The sequence below is a fragment of the Megachile rotundata genome, chromosome 12 (genome assembly GCF_050947335.1).
Source record: "Megachile rotundata isolate GNS110a chromosome 12, iyMegRotu1, whole genome shotgun sequence".
NCBI lineage: Eukaryota > Metazoa > Arthropoda > Insecta > Hymenoptera > Megachilidae > Megachile > Megachile rotundata.
This window is the reverse complement of record NC_134994.1, coordinates 7,799,702-7,815,028: the sequence shown is the minus strand read 5'-3', so window position 1 is coordinate 7,815,028 and position 15,327 is coordinate 7,799,702. Positions and strand designations below refer to the sequence as shown.

At 36.0% G+C, this 15,327-nt stretch overlaps 2 protein-coding genes across 6 annotated transcripts; both read right to left on the bottom strand.

Moving 5' to 3' along the window:
- Positions 1–214: 214 nt before the first annotated feature.
- Positions 215–5,576, bottom strand: LOC100880222 (uncharacterized). Its single transcript, XM_076537791.1, has 6 exons — positions 3,740–5,576; positions 3,522–3,657; positions 2,506–2,771; positions 1,054–1,292; positions 527–807; positions 215–324 (listed from the first exon to the last, which is right to left on the bottom strand). Exons 1-6 carry the CDS (start codon positions 3,889–3,891, stop codon positions 271–273), a joined length of 1,128 nt encoding a protein of 375 aa, XP_076393906.1. The 5' UTR covers positions 3,892–5,576; the 3' UTR covers positions 215–270.
- Positions 5,577–5,687: 111 nt separating this feature from the next.
- On the bottom strand, positions 5,688–13,711 carry LOC100879065 (uncharacterized). 5 transcript variants are annotated; one of them, XM_076537792.1, is made up of 5 exons: positions 13,483–13,711; positions 13,083–13,405; positions 11,841–12,036; positions 10,003–10,204; positions 5,688–6,065 (listed from the first exon to the last, which is right to left on the bottom strand). In XM_076537792.1, exons 2-5 carry the CDS (start codon positions 13,278–13,280, stop codon positions 5,924–5,926), a joined length of 738 nt encoding a protein of 245 aa, XP_076393907.1. In that variant the 5' UTR covers positions 13,281–13,405; positions 13,483–13,711; the 3' UTR covers positions 5,688–5,923. The 5 variants fall into 5 exon arrangements, with proteins under 5 accessions (XP_076393907.1, XP_076393909.1, XP_076393908.1 ...); XM_076537794.1 differs by lacking the exon at positions 13,483–13,711 and having other exon boundaries at positions 12,900–13,190; XM_076537793.1 differs by lacking the exon at positions 13,483–13,711 and having other exon boundaries at positions 12,904–13,190.
- Positions 13,712–15,327: the final 1,616 nt, after the last annotated feature.

Sequence of the window (15,327 nt, the reverse complement as noted above, 5' to 3'; positions counted from 1 at the left end):
CTCCCTGATAATCTTGCGCAAATTTGCACTCATCTACGACAAACTTGTTATTTCGTCAATAACTACCTTTATCGTTTAACTTAATAATTTTGCAATACTTATTTTGAGCGAAGATGAGAATTTTTTATTTTGAATAACGAAGGTAGCTGAGAAGCTAGTGATCTGAGATTGATAGTTATTAAATTTTTGTTGGTAATTAATTATTTGTATAAAGTTCCGTTTTGGATAATTATTATATTCATCGCTTTATTTATAATATATAATTTTGTTTTAATGGTAGATAGTTGGAAATCGAAATCCAGAGAACCTCTTGTCACTTGTCTCCTGTAAATTTTCATGCAGGTTAAATTTTTGAAAATTATTGTAAATGCAAATAAATTATTTGTTCGCACTTTCACATAGCTTCTTTCTAAGGGATTTATCGATCAATTATTTGCAAATAAGTAAATTTACAAATGTATGTTTTGATTACTTGCAATGTCTATTATTATTACTTGTATTGTAGTTATTTTGTGCCTTCAATTACCTGAGGGAAAAATGCGACGTTCTTGTGCCAAACGTTTGACTCCGACTTATAGTCATGATTCTGTAGACTATTAATAATAAGTGTATTCTTTGGCGATTTTTGATTGGGGAAAATGATTTCATTTCCACTAGAAATTTCCTTATAACTCGAAGGTTCTTGTTTCTCATAGTGTTCATAATACTTGATGCTCGGAAAATAAATTTGATTTCCAACGGGTCTGATTCTGTTATCTTTCTTTATTCCAGAGGTTATTCTTCCTTTTATTATGACCTTCGAATTATCTGTAACAGAAAGAAATTCAAAAAGTAATACTTGAATAACTACATATAAAAATTTATTTCTTATATCATTTTGCTAAAGTATCATACTAAATAATTATTATAACTTATAGATAATAGATACGTTATAGATACATATCTAGATTATAGATACATGTCTAATTATAAATTAGAATAGATGATATTTTGACTAGAATTAAAATAGTAAAAATATATATTGCCAAAATTAAATTGTTTTTGACACTGTACCTGTATAATGATGATTACTATCATCTCGATAATTTCCACCCTGCACTCTGTTGAATAACCTAAAAAATCCGCCATTATAATTATTCAAATAATAAATCAGAGAGTTCATGTCTTTTGGACACTTTGGAAAAGTCTCGTAACACGCTGCAGAATTTCCGCGATTACTATATCCAAGTAGCACGGCTCTGCCGAAGTTGAGTAAAGGAGACGCACCCTCGATGTCGAAGTTGCTCAGCCAACTGAAAACATGGACAGGCGACGAAAAGTAAATCTTTGACGCCTTTTGAGAAGAAGAAGAAATCTTGTGAATGCAGAGTTCCTTTAAACTTTGTAGCAAGTATTTCAGTGATAACTTGGGAATTTGTGAAATTGGAAATTTGGGTATTTGGGTATTTGGGAATTTGGAGATTTGGGAATTTGGGAATTTGGGAATTTGGGGATATAGGGATTTTGGAGATTTGAGGATTTAGGGATTTGGGGATTTGAGGATTTGGATATTTGGGGATTTGGGGATTTGGAGATTTGGGGATTTGGGGATTTGGATATTTGGGAATTTGGGGATTTGGAGATTTGGGGATTTGGGGATTTGGGGATTTGGGGATTTGGGGATTTGGGGATTTGGGGATTTGGGGATTTGGGGATTTGTCAATTTGAGAATTTGAGAATTTGAGAATTTGGGAATTTGGGAATTTGGGAATTTGAGAATTTGAGAATCTGAGAATTTGAGAATTTGAGAATTTGAGAACTTGGGAAATTGAGAATTTGGGGATTTGTGAACTTGGGAAATTGAGAATTTGGAAATTTGAGAATTTAGGGATTTGGGGATTTGAGGATTTGGATATTTGGGGATTTGGAGATTTGGGGATTTGGGGATTTGGGGATTTAGGGATTTGGGGATTTGGAGATTTGGAGATTTGGGGATTTGGGAATTTGGGGATTTGGGGATTTGGGGATTTGTCAATTTGAGAATTTGAGAATTTGAGAATTTGGGAATTTGGGAATTTGGGAATTTGAGAATTTGAGAATCTGAGAATTTGAGAATTTGAGAATTTGAGAATTTGAGAATTTGAGAATTTGAGAATTTGAGAATTTGAGAACTTGGGAAATTGAGAATTTGGGGATTTGTGAACTTGGAAATTTGAGAATTTAGGGATCTGAGAATTTGGGGATTTGAGAATTCAGAAATTTAAGAATTTGCAGATTTGAAAATTTGGCAATTTGAGAATGATAAAATTAATGAATTCAAGATTTAGAAATTTAGAAATGTATATCTCTACCGCTGTGCAAACTTAAAAATTTATAACCTTGCAAAATTTAGTAACAGCTAAATTAAGTATTTAATGTCTTTAAGTAATTATTTAGTAATAACTAAGTGAACGCAGAAAACCATTATTACTAAAATATTCAGTACTTCCAAAATAATCTCTCACAACTGCTCTCCAAGAAACATACCCCATAATAGTGTTTCTCCCAAAAAAGTCAAAGAACCCAGACAATTGTTTGCCTATCGACCTTCCCGGAAGTTTTCCGCTGGCCATTTCGCAGAGTATTCTGGGCACACATTTATAGTCATCGTGTCGAGATATAGTCGACAAGGCTTCGAAGAGGTTCAGCTTGAATCCTGGGGATATTCCGAACGTTCCACCTGATACAGAGGGGTGATTCGATGGATACTGGCCGGAAGTAGGGTACACCGGAAGGGGGTTGCTCTGATGTGGCTGCAAGCAGAAAAGTTACGGAAAGTTCGTGTGGGAGTAGCGAATTTCGTTGGAATAATTGATCATTGTTCTCTCTTTGCTTTGGGTTTCTGAAATGTGATCTGTCTCGAGTGTTAGAGAACAAAATTGAAAATTAACCTAACCTAACCCCTAAACGTCATTCGAGATAAACAAAGGAAAACTTGAAAGTTTGAAATGAAACTTTGAAACTTGTTAAATAAACTTTGAACGTGTAGGAAATTTATTATTGTTTTTGACTTATTAGACCTTTCAGTGTTTTTGCATTTAATTTGTATTTTTGCTTGTATTTATATGTGCAGCTGTATTTGTATTTATATTTGCAAGTTTTACTATATTTTTTTATAAAAATGAATGAGTGACAAGGATGACTGAGGTTAATAACAATTTTGAGTAATTTAGTAACTATTCATATGTATAACTTTGTTACAATATACTGATCTGAAGTACTAATTTATAATTTTTCCTAGGAATAAATTTTGTTCAAACAAATTTAAATAAATTTACTGAAAATATATTCTCATTAACTCTAAAATATTTCATCAATATGAAATATGATTCACTGTCAAATATCATACCATCTTCAAATCATCAAAACCAAAGAACCTACCCAAATAATACCTAAACTCTGATTCAACATTCTCTACTTTCTTCAATAACTAACAATCTTAAACAAACTTGAGTTTAAATTAAAAATTGTCCGCCTCAAATATAATAAATTTTTCAACCTACCCCACTATTCTCAAAAAAGCTGGAGAAAATATCCATAAACGAGATCTGTCTGCCAGTCGACCCGTTCCACTGACCTTCGCTCACCCACCGATCGCTTTCTCGATCCACCAAATCGGCAACCAATCGATCGATACACCTACGCGACCAACGTTTTTCCGGTTGAATTATTCAAATCTCTTTCCCGTCTCGGTCGTCGAGTAATTCGATTCCGTACTCACTGCAGCAAATCGGTCACGTTGTAGTTCTTTCGTGCTTCGTCGAAGTCGCAGTAACGAGCACCGTCGCTATCCTGCGAAGTCCTTTGAAAACGATCCTCGGCGCGAACGTCGAATCGAAGCACCAGACAAATAAGGACGAATCTGAATATCATCCTGTGACTCTTCGTTTCTTCGACAACGTCTTGTCCTCTCAGTGTTCAATTTAACGCTGGATTACGTTTCAGGGACTCGTTAGGCCGCCTTGACAAGGATCACTGTCACTTTTCCAGTGACACCGTAATGTATACTTAATTCGATATCACGGTACTTTTGCACTTTGAAGTTTGTAGATTTATTTTGAGGAACTTTGATGAATTTTTTTGTATTTACTTTAATTTTGTAGGTTTATTCTGGTGAACTCTGTAGACTTATTTTGATCAAATTTGTAGATTTACTTTGATGAATTTTGTAGATTTATTTTGATGAACTTTGATGAATTTTGTAGATTTATTTTGATGAACTTTGATGAATTTTGTAAATTTACCTTGATGAATTTTATAGATTCACTTTGATAAGTTTTATAGCTTTACTCTGATGACCTTTGATGAATTTTATAAAGTTATTGAATCAAGTGATTTTAAGGGAGTTAAATTTAAATTTGTGGATAATATGAAGAAGTAGTGAATGTTTTGCTAAAGAATCGTGAAGCGAACTGACACGCTTCGCGGATGATCGTGTCACAGTTCCACGGCAACTGGAACTTTCTTCGGAACCGTTCCTCGCATACAAACTTGAAGAAGCGTAGGTAGGATGAAACGTCATCGTGCTACTCTCACTTCTTCGCGTGCTCGTTTTACGCGACTCACTTGCTGAGCATGTAAACAGAACACACGTTGGAACGTCGATAATGAAGTTAGGAGTCTAGGGATCTAGACATGTGGGGGTTTGGAAAATTGGACCTTTGTGAATTTGGGGATTTGGAGATTTGAAGGTGTAGAAATTTGGGATTTGAAAATTTGAGTATTTGAAAATTTGGGAATTGAGGATTTGGGTAAGTTGGAAATTTGCAAATTTGAGAATTTGGGGTGCTAGAAATTTGGGGAGCTGATTTGGGAAATTTAGATATCTGGGGAGCTGAGGATTTAAGGAGTGGAGGATTTGAAAAAGTTAGAAATTTGGGAGATTGAGAATTTGGGGAGTTGAGAATTTAGGAAATTGAGATTTTGGGCAATTAAGAATTTGGGGAGTTGCGAATTTGGGAAATTGAGATTTTGGAAAATTAAGAATTTGGGAATTGAGGATTTGGGTAAGTTGGAAATTTGCAAATTTGAGAATTTGGGGTGCTAGAAATTTGGGGAGCTGATTTGGGAAATTTAGATATCTGGGGAGCTGAGGATTTAAGGAGTGGAGGATTTGGAAAAGTTAGAAATTTGGGAGATTGAGAATTTGGGGAGTTGAGAATTTAGGAAATTGAGATTTTGGGCAATTAAGAATTTGGGAAGTTGCGAATTTGGGAAATTGAGATTTTGGAAAATTAAGAATTTGGGAATTGAGAATTTGGGCAAGTTAGTAATTTGGGAAATTGAAGATTTGGGGAGTTGAGAATTTGGGAAATTGAGAATTTAGTAGCTTGAGAATTTTGGAAACTGAGAATTTGGGAAAGTTAGAACTATGGGAGTTTGAGAACTTTGAGACTTGAGAATTTGGAGATGTTAGTAATTTGGGAGTTTGAGAATTTGGGGAATTGAGAACTTAAAAAATTTGGAAGTGTGCAGAACGTTGGGTACATGAAAATTGTAAGAATTCATGATTTGTAAACTTTAGAAATTTGAAAATTTACGAATTTCAGAAATGAAAACATAAGAAACATAACATAACATAGCACATGTAGATCTAACCCTCCCACTTCACCAAAATCACCCCAAACCCATCGCCTTCATACCAGGTGAAAAATAAAAAAAACTTCCCATAATTTTCATAAAAACAATACTAATATTTCTTTCTGTACATTAATCGACAATTAGTCCGCGACTTTTGGCTGGTAGTGTATGAACGCAGTTCGAGGAACAGAGTTCTTGTTCAAACGCAGCTGCAGCCTTGTCCAGGGGATTAACGACCCAGTAGAAAACAAGAAGTTTATATCATCTTAGTATTTACAGTCTGTACAGCAGTTCGGTTTTGCACCGCATAAACGATGGTTTACAGTTAATCCGAGAGCGTATCTTGGTCGCAACCTCTTCCTCTCTTCGCCAACTGATGACAGAGCCGCGGGCTGCCTATGATGTCGCCCAGGAACACGCTCAATAAATAATTCTCCTTCATCGGGTTTGGCGACGACTTGTACTCCCTGTGAAACGACGAATCGGAGACGTTAGCCTCGTGTTCGGCTCCAATATGAAAATTTAACGAGCTCTTGTACTGGGGATATAAATTATTGTGTGCTGGGTACAAAGACGCATTGTCTCTTTAAAGTATTTTATAGAAATTTGATTTGCAAAAGATGGGTGTTTGGTGTTTGGTTTTGGTACCTTCATATTTTAGTTTAATTTAATGAACTTTTAGATGGGGACATATTTTTATATTCGTTCTCAAAGGAGACGATACTTCTTTAACCATCGATCACTCAAGCAGGTACTGATCAATCAGGTATCGATTACTCAATAGATATTGATCAGATATTGATGTAGGACAGTTACCAATCTAATTCTAAAATTTGAGACACTTCAAAAGGTCCTTCAGTCTACTTTCTTTGTAAATGATGAATTCGTCTAAATTTGTAATGAGGGTTGTAATGGACCACCCTGATGGTCAACTTGTAAAAAATAATTTAGGTCATGTTTCATATTTAATATTTTTTAGAAATATTATTAACCAACTTCTTTAATGCTTTCCATATCCCATCCTTGCAATATGCTTTCATATATCACACTCACAATAAATGTTCTAGAAATTTAATTATACAACCATGTTTATGAACAGTCCCTAAATGAAACAACCTTATTATCAGCTTTAAGTGGATATTTACATCGCAATCATAAAAATGTACTTATAACATTAGCTCAAAAATGAACTCATAATTGTAATATCATCGCAAAAATTGACTTATAATATCACCATAAAAATGAATTTATAATATCCTCCAAAAAATGTACATACAAAGTGGCCACGAATAAATTCCTGTTACAAGAGATAATCTGGTAGCAACATCTAAAACCTCAGAAATTTCAATTCTTCAGCCACAGGAGGTCCTGGCGAGGACCGGTGGTCGGTCCTTCATCCACGGTCCATTAATTCTCTCGAAAGCTGAAGTTGCCACAAGCAATCTTCGATTGGTCGTCCCTGCTCTTCAGCAAGTTGTCCGCACAGGTGACAGAACCGATTAACCGACGAGTTTTGTCGTCGACGACACGTGCTGGCCATCTCGAAGCAAGCAACGTCGAGGAATCGCAGATAAGCCCTCGAACCCCCAGAATACAGCTCGCAGATAGCTCGCGACGCTCGTAAAACCGAGAAGGAGCGGGGCAAAGGGACGGGGCAGAGTTATCAGGATGCATTAGGTCGCCCGTGGAGCGGCCATTAAGGGCTATCTGGTGCTGGCGTTACTTGCAACCGAATTTAGTGCGAGCTCGTGGCTAGGCGGCCGAGAAAGAACCGGTAGCACGGATTTCTATTAGCTCCTCTATTGGAGGAAAGTGCCGGACCATTAGAAGAGGACCGTACCGTTCGGCTCGTACCTTCTTCCAGGAATTTATCGAGGTCGATCGTCCTGCACGAATTATCGGGGAATTCCTGGAATAGTCTGTGTTGGAGGTATAGGGACACCTCTGGCGATGGGAAAGTTGACGTTTATTTGGAATTCGTGGAGTGAAGGATTTTGGGGTTTTGAAGTTTGGGAATTTGGTATTTGAGAATTTAGGAATTTAGGAAAGTGGGAAATTGGGGGATGTGGGAATTGGGGAATGTGGGAATTGGTGAATGTGGAATTTGGGGAATGTGGGAATTGGGGAATGAGGGAATTGGGGAATGAGGGAATTGAGGAATGAGCGAATTGGAGAATTTGGAATTTGGGGAATGTGGGAATTGGGGAATGTGGGAATTGGAGAATGTCGGAATTGGTAAATGTGGAATTTGGGGAATGTGGAAATTGGAGAATGAGGGAATTGGGGAATGTGGGAATTGGAGAATGTGGGAATTGGGGAATGTGGGAATTGGAGAATGAGGGAATTGGGGAATGTGGGAATTGGAGAATTTGGAATTTAGGGAATGTGGGAATTGGGGAATGTGGGAATTGGAGAATGAGGGAATTGGGGAATGTGGGAATTGGAGAATGTCGGAATGGGGAAATGTGGGAATTGGGGAATGTGGGAATGGAGAAATATGGAAATTGTAGAATGTGGAAATTGAGGAATGCAGGAATTGGGGAATGTGGGAATTTGGAAATTAAAAAATTTGAGAATTTGAAAAATTTAGAAATCTGAGAATCTGTTCATCCCGAAATATAAAAATTTGAGAGTCTGAGACCTTGAGGACCCAGAGGCTAAATATTTGAAGATTTCATAAATTTAAATTTTTATGAAAATTTCACAAGTTCCAATCAATGTCGAAGTCGCAGACATTTCTCTCATTACGTGATTCATAGAACCTCGAAAGTGCCTTTCATCACAGACGACGCAACACAAATCTGATTAGCATAAACACTCTGCGAATACGAACGAAGTCCTAGAACACCCATGCAACGTAATACCTTGCAACATTTTACTAGGATTGCTACACATTAAACATCACGAAAAAGCTATTTACCATAAAACTTATAAAACCTACAATTTAACCTGTTGCGTTACTACATTCTATTTATATTCCCTTATTATCACCATTTAATAATTACAATTTGTAAATGAACAACTTTACCTACTTTAAACGAGTGTATAATACATTAAATGAAACTCAAATATAACGTGTTGAGCATAAAAAAAAGATTTTATACTAATTTTATCTAAAATACATTAACCTAATATCCGTATCAAATCTTTCTGTGCATTTATTAAGACATCAAATTATATCTCGCGCTACAAATTACCAGCACCATATAATTTAATTGGACAGCTACCGAATATCCGTATAAAATAATTCACATATATTAAGTAGTTTAATTAACCTGCAACGTTACACAACTTTGATAAAAGGGTCGACCCGCAATTAAGGAACGAAGGGGACAAAAAGGAAACTAAATGACAGGAAACACGTTTCATTAGTTTACGATTGGCCGCGCAAACGGGTTAGTACTTTTCCACGACAGTGTTATTAAGTTTCCATATCCATGTCGTTTCACAACTGGATCGAGTGAAGCGAAGGTGAAAAACCTGGACCGTGAACTTCAGGGTCGTGGTTGCATTAGATGCAATTGTATCGGGAACGCGGTCGTCATCGAGGCACGGCTCTTGTTTTACTGATGCGACCTCATAATCGATCTTCGAAGGACATCCGTGCAAGAAATCAGCGATACACTTTGTTACATTATTGTTTTGAATGATAAATGTTATTCAAATTGAAGATGGGGGGAAAAGATGTGAGCTTTCAGGAAAACGTGAAGATCTTGCGTAACCACAAAATGGCGTCGGAACGCGAGAATGTATAGTCATAGTCTATTGTGAAAAAGATACAGCTGCGATTTTCGTTATTATTCATTATTATTTACTATTATTATTCATTACTTAGTATTATTTATTATTATTCATTATTATTTGGTATTATTTATTATTATTCATTATTACTTATTATTATTTATTTCTTGTTCTACTTTAAAATGGAGAAATTATATTTTGGTATAAAGTCGTTTATACTTGCAGTTGAATAATTTATCGCAGATCGTGTAGTTTTTATTATTGGAAGAATATTGAGTGAATCTAAGTCCATTTAGATCTGCAGCTTATGCTAATTATCAGAGACAGCCTACATGCATTTCAATTAATTGCACTGATAGTTGCTTTTTACTGCAAGAAGTAGGTAACGATTACAGAAGATGTCACGAAATTGCGGATGTTTATATAATTATGATCCAGATCAAAATAATCTGATTTACGAGATCTACACATGTTTACTCTAATAACTACTTTTAAATATTTTTATTTAGACTCGCGTCTGCAACATAACTGCGTGAACATCCGCAATTATCTCTTAATAACTGTAATAAACCCGAAGTATTAAATATTTGTGGCAGGTGATACTGGTGATAAATAGTGATTATGGCATATCAGTATAATTATCGAGTAAAATATAGATTGTACCTGAAGACGACATCCCAATCCAGAACACGTTCGCGACTTCGTTTTTTCAGAGTTTTGGTCGCATATTTGGCGCAAATTCTTTCGTAGACGCAGACATTGTTTCCTAGCTCGGATATTAGTTTCTTTTCGACTTCACCAACGTCTAGGATCTCTTCGTCGTGCACTAGGGGCAGGGTCCGTTTCACTCTGTTGGCATAAGTCTCTGAAAATACGTGGTAAATGTCAAAACTTTTTGATTCATCCTTGAGAAATCTTGTTATTTAAAAATTTTGACCTTGGGTCTTAATGGATTTGTCTATGTGGATAATGTTCTTTATCATCTTAGCACTAGTATTTACACATATGTAGAATTAATTATTACCACACTTTCTTTATTATCTTCTATTTATCTATAAGTTTTTCTTCTATTTTTATCTACAAGTTTCACAAAATTTCGCTACTTGTATTTTATCTCTGTAATATTTTTCTGATTAGAAGTATTTGATGTCTAAATTAAATAAAGCATCTCTTAAGTAAACATCAATTTTATTGCTAATGGACTTTTAGAGAAACTCAAATAATAGCAATGTGACAACCTGTCAAAATTTAGTTTAATTTTATCGACTTTTTTATTTAACGTCCCGTCAAAAGCGATAGATGTCATTGTTCGAATTATTTAAAACTTCCACGACACATCACTGTCAGTTCCGTTAATGCATTATTCAGGTTTCAGCAGAAATCCTTGACATATGGCTGTCATCAATCCAGACGCGTTTTAGTGATTCGTTTCAGCGAAGTCACCAAATGACGGTCCGCAACGGGCAATCAACGCTTCTTCGAAGTTCACTTTAATGAAAATTGACGCGCACGATACAGTTCGTTCTATTAAACTGTCACCATAATTGTTCGTCAAACTTTATTACCTTTCATAGCTATTATTTTGCCGGCCATTCGAGTAAATTAACCAGAAGGAAAACAACCGTCTATAAATTTTATGTAGAAGTATAATTTACCTAAAGCAGGAATTACGACCTTTTATAATTTCCTTCAGGTAATTGGATAGAAAGTTTTATTAATGTATGCAAATCGTTTAACCATAATTACTAAATGATCGTAATAAATGTTGTTTTTTGTTTGGGGAAATTGAACCTCGCGTTTTCAACGTCAATGTCCTCAATTACGACGGCGTTACACGAGATTCCGTGCTTTCGACGAAGTTGCAACAAGTGGAACACTTTCGCTTTCGCTCCTCGTCGATTCGATCCACGCGCGAAAAGCATGGATTACCTGTGTAAAGAAGTTTAGATTCTCTACGCTTCGGCGATCGGATGCAACTTCCCGTTGATTAGAATAATCAAGAAGCATTGAACTTGCTCATGCGATCACTGGATCTAAAACGCAACTCTGTTTTAACTCTCTCGTTAACTCTGCATTTTTTACTACGCATCGTATCATTATCTTCTCATTAAAATATCACGGTTCTGCCTCAAATTATTTTATTAAGGAAATTACTTCTTCTTTTGATTATTTTATTAAGGAAGTCAATTACATCAACATTACTTCTTTTTAGTTCTAATGAATTTAACAAATTTTTTTGTTAAGTACATTTTTCCAGTTTTATGGATTTTATACTTTAATTTTATTGGATACTTTTTTCAATTTTGAAGATTTTTGTTGGGTACTATTTTAATTTGAAAAATTTTTGTTAGGTACCATTTTAAGTTCACAATTTTTTTCTAGATACCAAAATTTATTTATTTTAATTTTGGTTTCAAGTTTTAAGGTTTTGGTAGGATTTGTAAATTTCATGGAAGTAATTTTTATGACAGAAATAAAAGAAGTTCATTTGGTAGATTTACCTGGGTTGAGCGAGTACGCGAGTTTCTTCACAAAATTGGTAATCCTAACAGCAGCTATGATCACCGGAAAGCCGACCAGCTGTACCGGAAGCTCGAAAGCTGGTTCATCTGGTCTCGGTGCTCCGCTGACAAGTGCCAAAACCAAGAAGTAGCATCCCAGTAAAAAAAATGCGCTTGTCATTCGCATTGTGGAATACTATATAAAAGAAATTGATCTATTACTATTGACACATCGACTAGTCTATAAAATCTATCAAAGCTTATTTTATAAGTTTATACATTTCTGTACGTGAATCTTTAAACAATTTAATACTTCAATGACTTTGGCAATTTTATAAAAAAATCTGATGTACATTTCATACTTCTGTTTTGAGTAAACTTTTTGTTTGCAAAGAAAAGATTCATTAACATCTTCACAAAGTGCTACCAAATTATGATGCGTGAGCAAATAGAAGATACTTGAAGAGGTACTTGAAAGATCCTCATTAACAAATATTTAGAACTATATGCACCAATGTAGTCTTTTCATGACTATTTATAACTTGACGTATATAAATATTGCTATTAGTCATCAAATTCTAAATGACTACCAAATACTTTTAAAAGAATTTTCAGAGACTATCACACACGTATATATGTAGAAAACTGACTTGAACTAGTCGACATTCACAGCTTTCATCATCCTTAATTTATTCAACAATTTATTCACCTAGCAACATTCACATCAAACTTCTCTAAAAACACGATGGTCCCTCGACAAATTATGAACCTATCAACATTCACACTTAAGTTCTCCACGTGCACCACAGTTCCTGAGGAACTCACAGACCTAGCAATATTCACATCAAACTTCTCCAAATATATGATGGTCCCTCAGCAAATTATGAACCTAACATTCACATTTAAATTCTCCAAGTACACCACGGTTCCTCAGCAACTCACAAGCCTAGCAACATTCACATCAAACTTCTCAAAATATATGATGGTCCCCCAACAAATAATGAATCTAACAACATTCACACCTAAGTTCTCCAAATGCACCAAGGTTTCTCAACTCACGAACCTAAATATGTCCACACAAAATTCCTCCAAATGCACAGTCCTTCCACAACGAACCTAGAGATGCACTCGAACCCTTATCCACAAATATCCGGAAGCATGCACCAACCAATCCTCCTCAGGGTCCAAACCCCGAATTTTAATCCGAACGCAACGTCCTCGCAAAATCGATCACGATGTCACCTGTTCGCAACGCGTGGCTTCCGTGCACCAGAACACCGGACGAAAGCGTGGACTGCTTGTTCCTTTGGTAAAAACTCGTTGTGAAGTGTTCCTCGGGGCACTGTACGTATGCCTGGTGCTGGTTTGCGACAAGAGAAAGTGATCGCCCCTACCCGCCGTCTTACGTTCAAACGAACGGCGAGCAACGGATTGCGACATTTAGTGCGCTAACAGGACCCGTACGTGACGTCCTCCGAACCCTTTTCCTGGTTGCGTCCTCCGCAAGGTCGTATACATTTCAATCGCTTCGAACTCCACTCCTTTAAGAATTACGGTCCTCAATTCTACAAAAACCGAAGTCGAAAAATTTCAGTGAAAATTTAGGTCTGAAGAGGAGTTTCTTTGAAACTCGTATCTTTACCGAAGTGTGAAGTTCTGTAGACTTTGAAGAAAATTGAAGAGCTTTCGAAGTTTTACAAATTTGAAGAAGATCCTTTGAACGGAGATTTTGAGATTACTCGTAGAAGATTGATGTGGAACTTTCTTTGAAATTTGGAAGAATTGAAGACGTTCGCAGAATTTGAAGCGCTTTCAATCCTCTTTGAATTCGAACGAGGTCGAGGTTGCTATCAAGACAATCTTGAAATTCTGGAAGATAGAAATCCGATGGGAATCATCAATCTTGTCTAAGAGGAAGGATTGACATGATCAGAATTTTAAGAACTTTTGCAATGAATCTTCTAGACTTTGTAAATCCTGTCGGCGACTATTAATTCTTCTTTGATCATCAGATGATGAATACATTATATGTGATGAATACATGTATGTATACATGTATATATGTATATTGTCTACATATTTATCTACTGTATATTGTTTATACTTTTTGTCAAGATTTTATGAACAGTATTAATTTGAGATTGAGTATCACTTTCGTTGATATTTGCATATATTTTACTGAACTACTCTCCAAGTGCGATCACGCAGCAGCGACTTCGTAAGAATATAATTTCTTGTGCGACACGGTGAACGAATCGATTATGTTTGAACAACTGGAATGATTGCTCAATGACCACGATTTTCCTACGTGTACCCGTTCACGTCCAAATGTGTGTCGCGACTGCACTTTTACCGGGCTGCATAGGTGAACGATCTGGAGGTGATTTCCCCAGGAAGTAATCACATTTTAAGCCACTTAAGACTTTCATAACTATTTCCCAATTTAACTCATACCGAAGAAGAACAATATACCAAATTAAAAACAATATACCAAATTTGAATATCTCAGATCTAATACCTTTTACAAATATTTAGAATATTTAGAAACGGGTTAATAAAAATTCGCAGCTTTCACTCGTTCCGAATTCCTTAACAATTTAATGTACATCAAATATTTCTTCCTAAGTGTCCACATCATTAACCAGCAAATTTCACTGAAAATTATCTCGCGACCCGAACGAGACTCAGAATTTTCCGAAGCAATTTCACTCGACTTTCGAAACTGCGTTGGTCAATTGCCTATCGAAGTTTCGTAATTCCGGTGCCATAACCGGTCGCGTTTTTCGACGCTCGTCAATTATCCGCGCGAGGAGCCTCGTAACGTCGCGACGCTGTTTCGAGCGAAACAGCAGGGGATCCGCTGTTTTCGGGGCCTGGAATTGCGATTGCTTGAATCGCGGAGTTGGCAGTGGCGCCGATAAACGAACCTGGTGCGATCATTTTTGCGAGGATATCGCACGCTTCCTTGAAATCCGCCTCTGATCTTGGCACGATTTCCTCCTGAGATCGTTACGGAGCTTGCGAGCTAGCAAACGTTAGTGCTTGGCGCCCGGAGATTATTACAATAACTTTTCTGCCCCTGTAAATTGTCCGGATTGTTTTCCACACGAAAACGTTTGCCTTCAGAAATCCTTTTTTTGGAGGAGGAAATGAACTGTTCCCCTGCAGCGATGCTATTACAGGATTTTCATTCGGGTGTATATCAAATTGAAAACTCTTCTTGATACTTATTGTTATAGTGTGTATTTTGCTTCAAGTATATTCAATAAGAAATTTCTTAATTTTGTGAGGATTTTTTGGAAGTTAATAATTAAGTCATTAGAGGTACTTCATCTTCATTAAAACTTGTTTTTTTATTTTGACAGAAATTCATTTATGTATCTTCATGGAAATTCATTGACGTGTCTGCATTGAAACTTATTTTTGTATTTTGGAAAAAATTTATTGATGTATCTTCACAGAAATTTAATAATGTGTCTTCATAAAA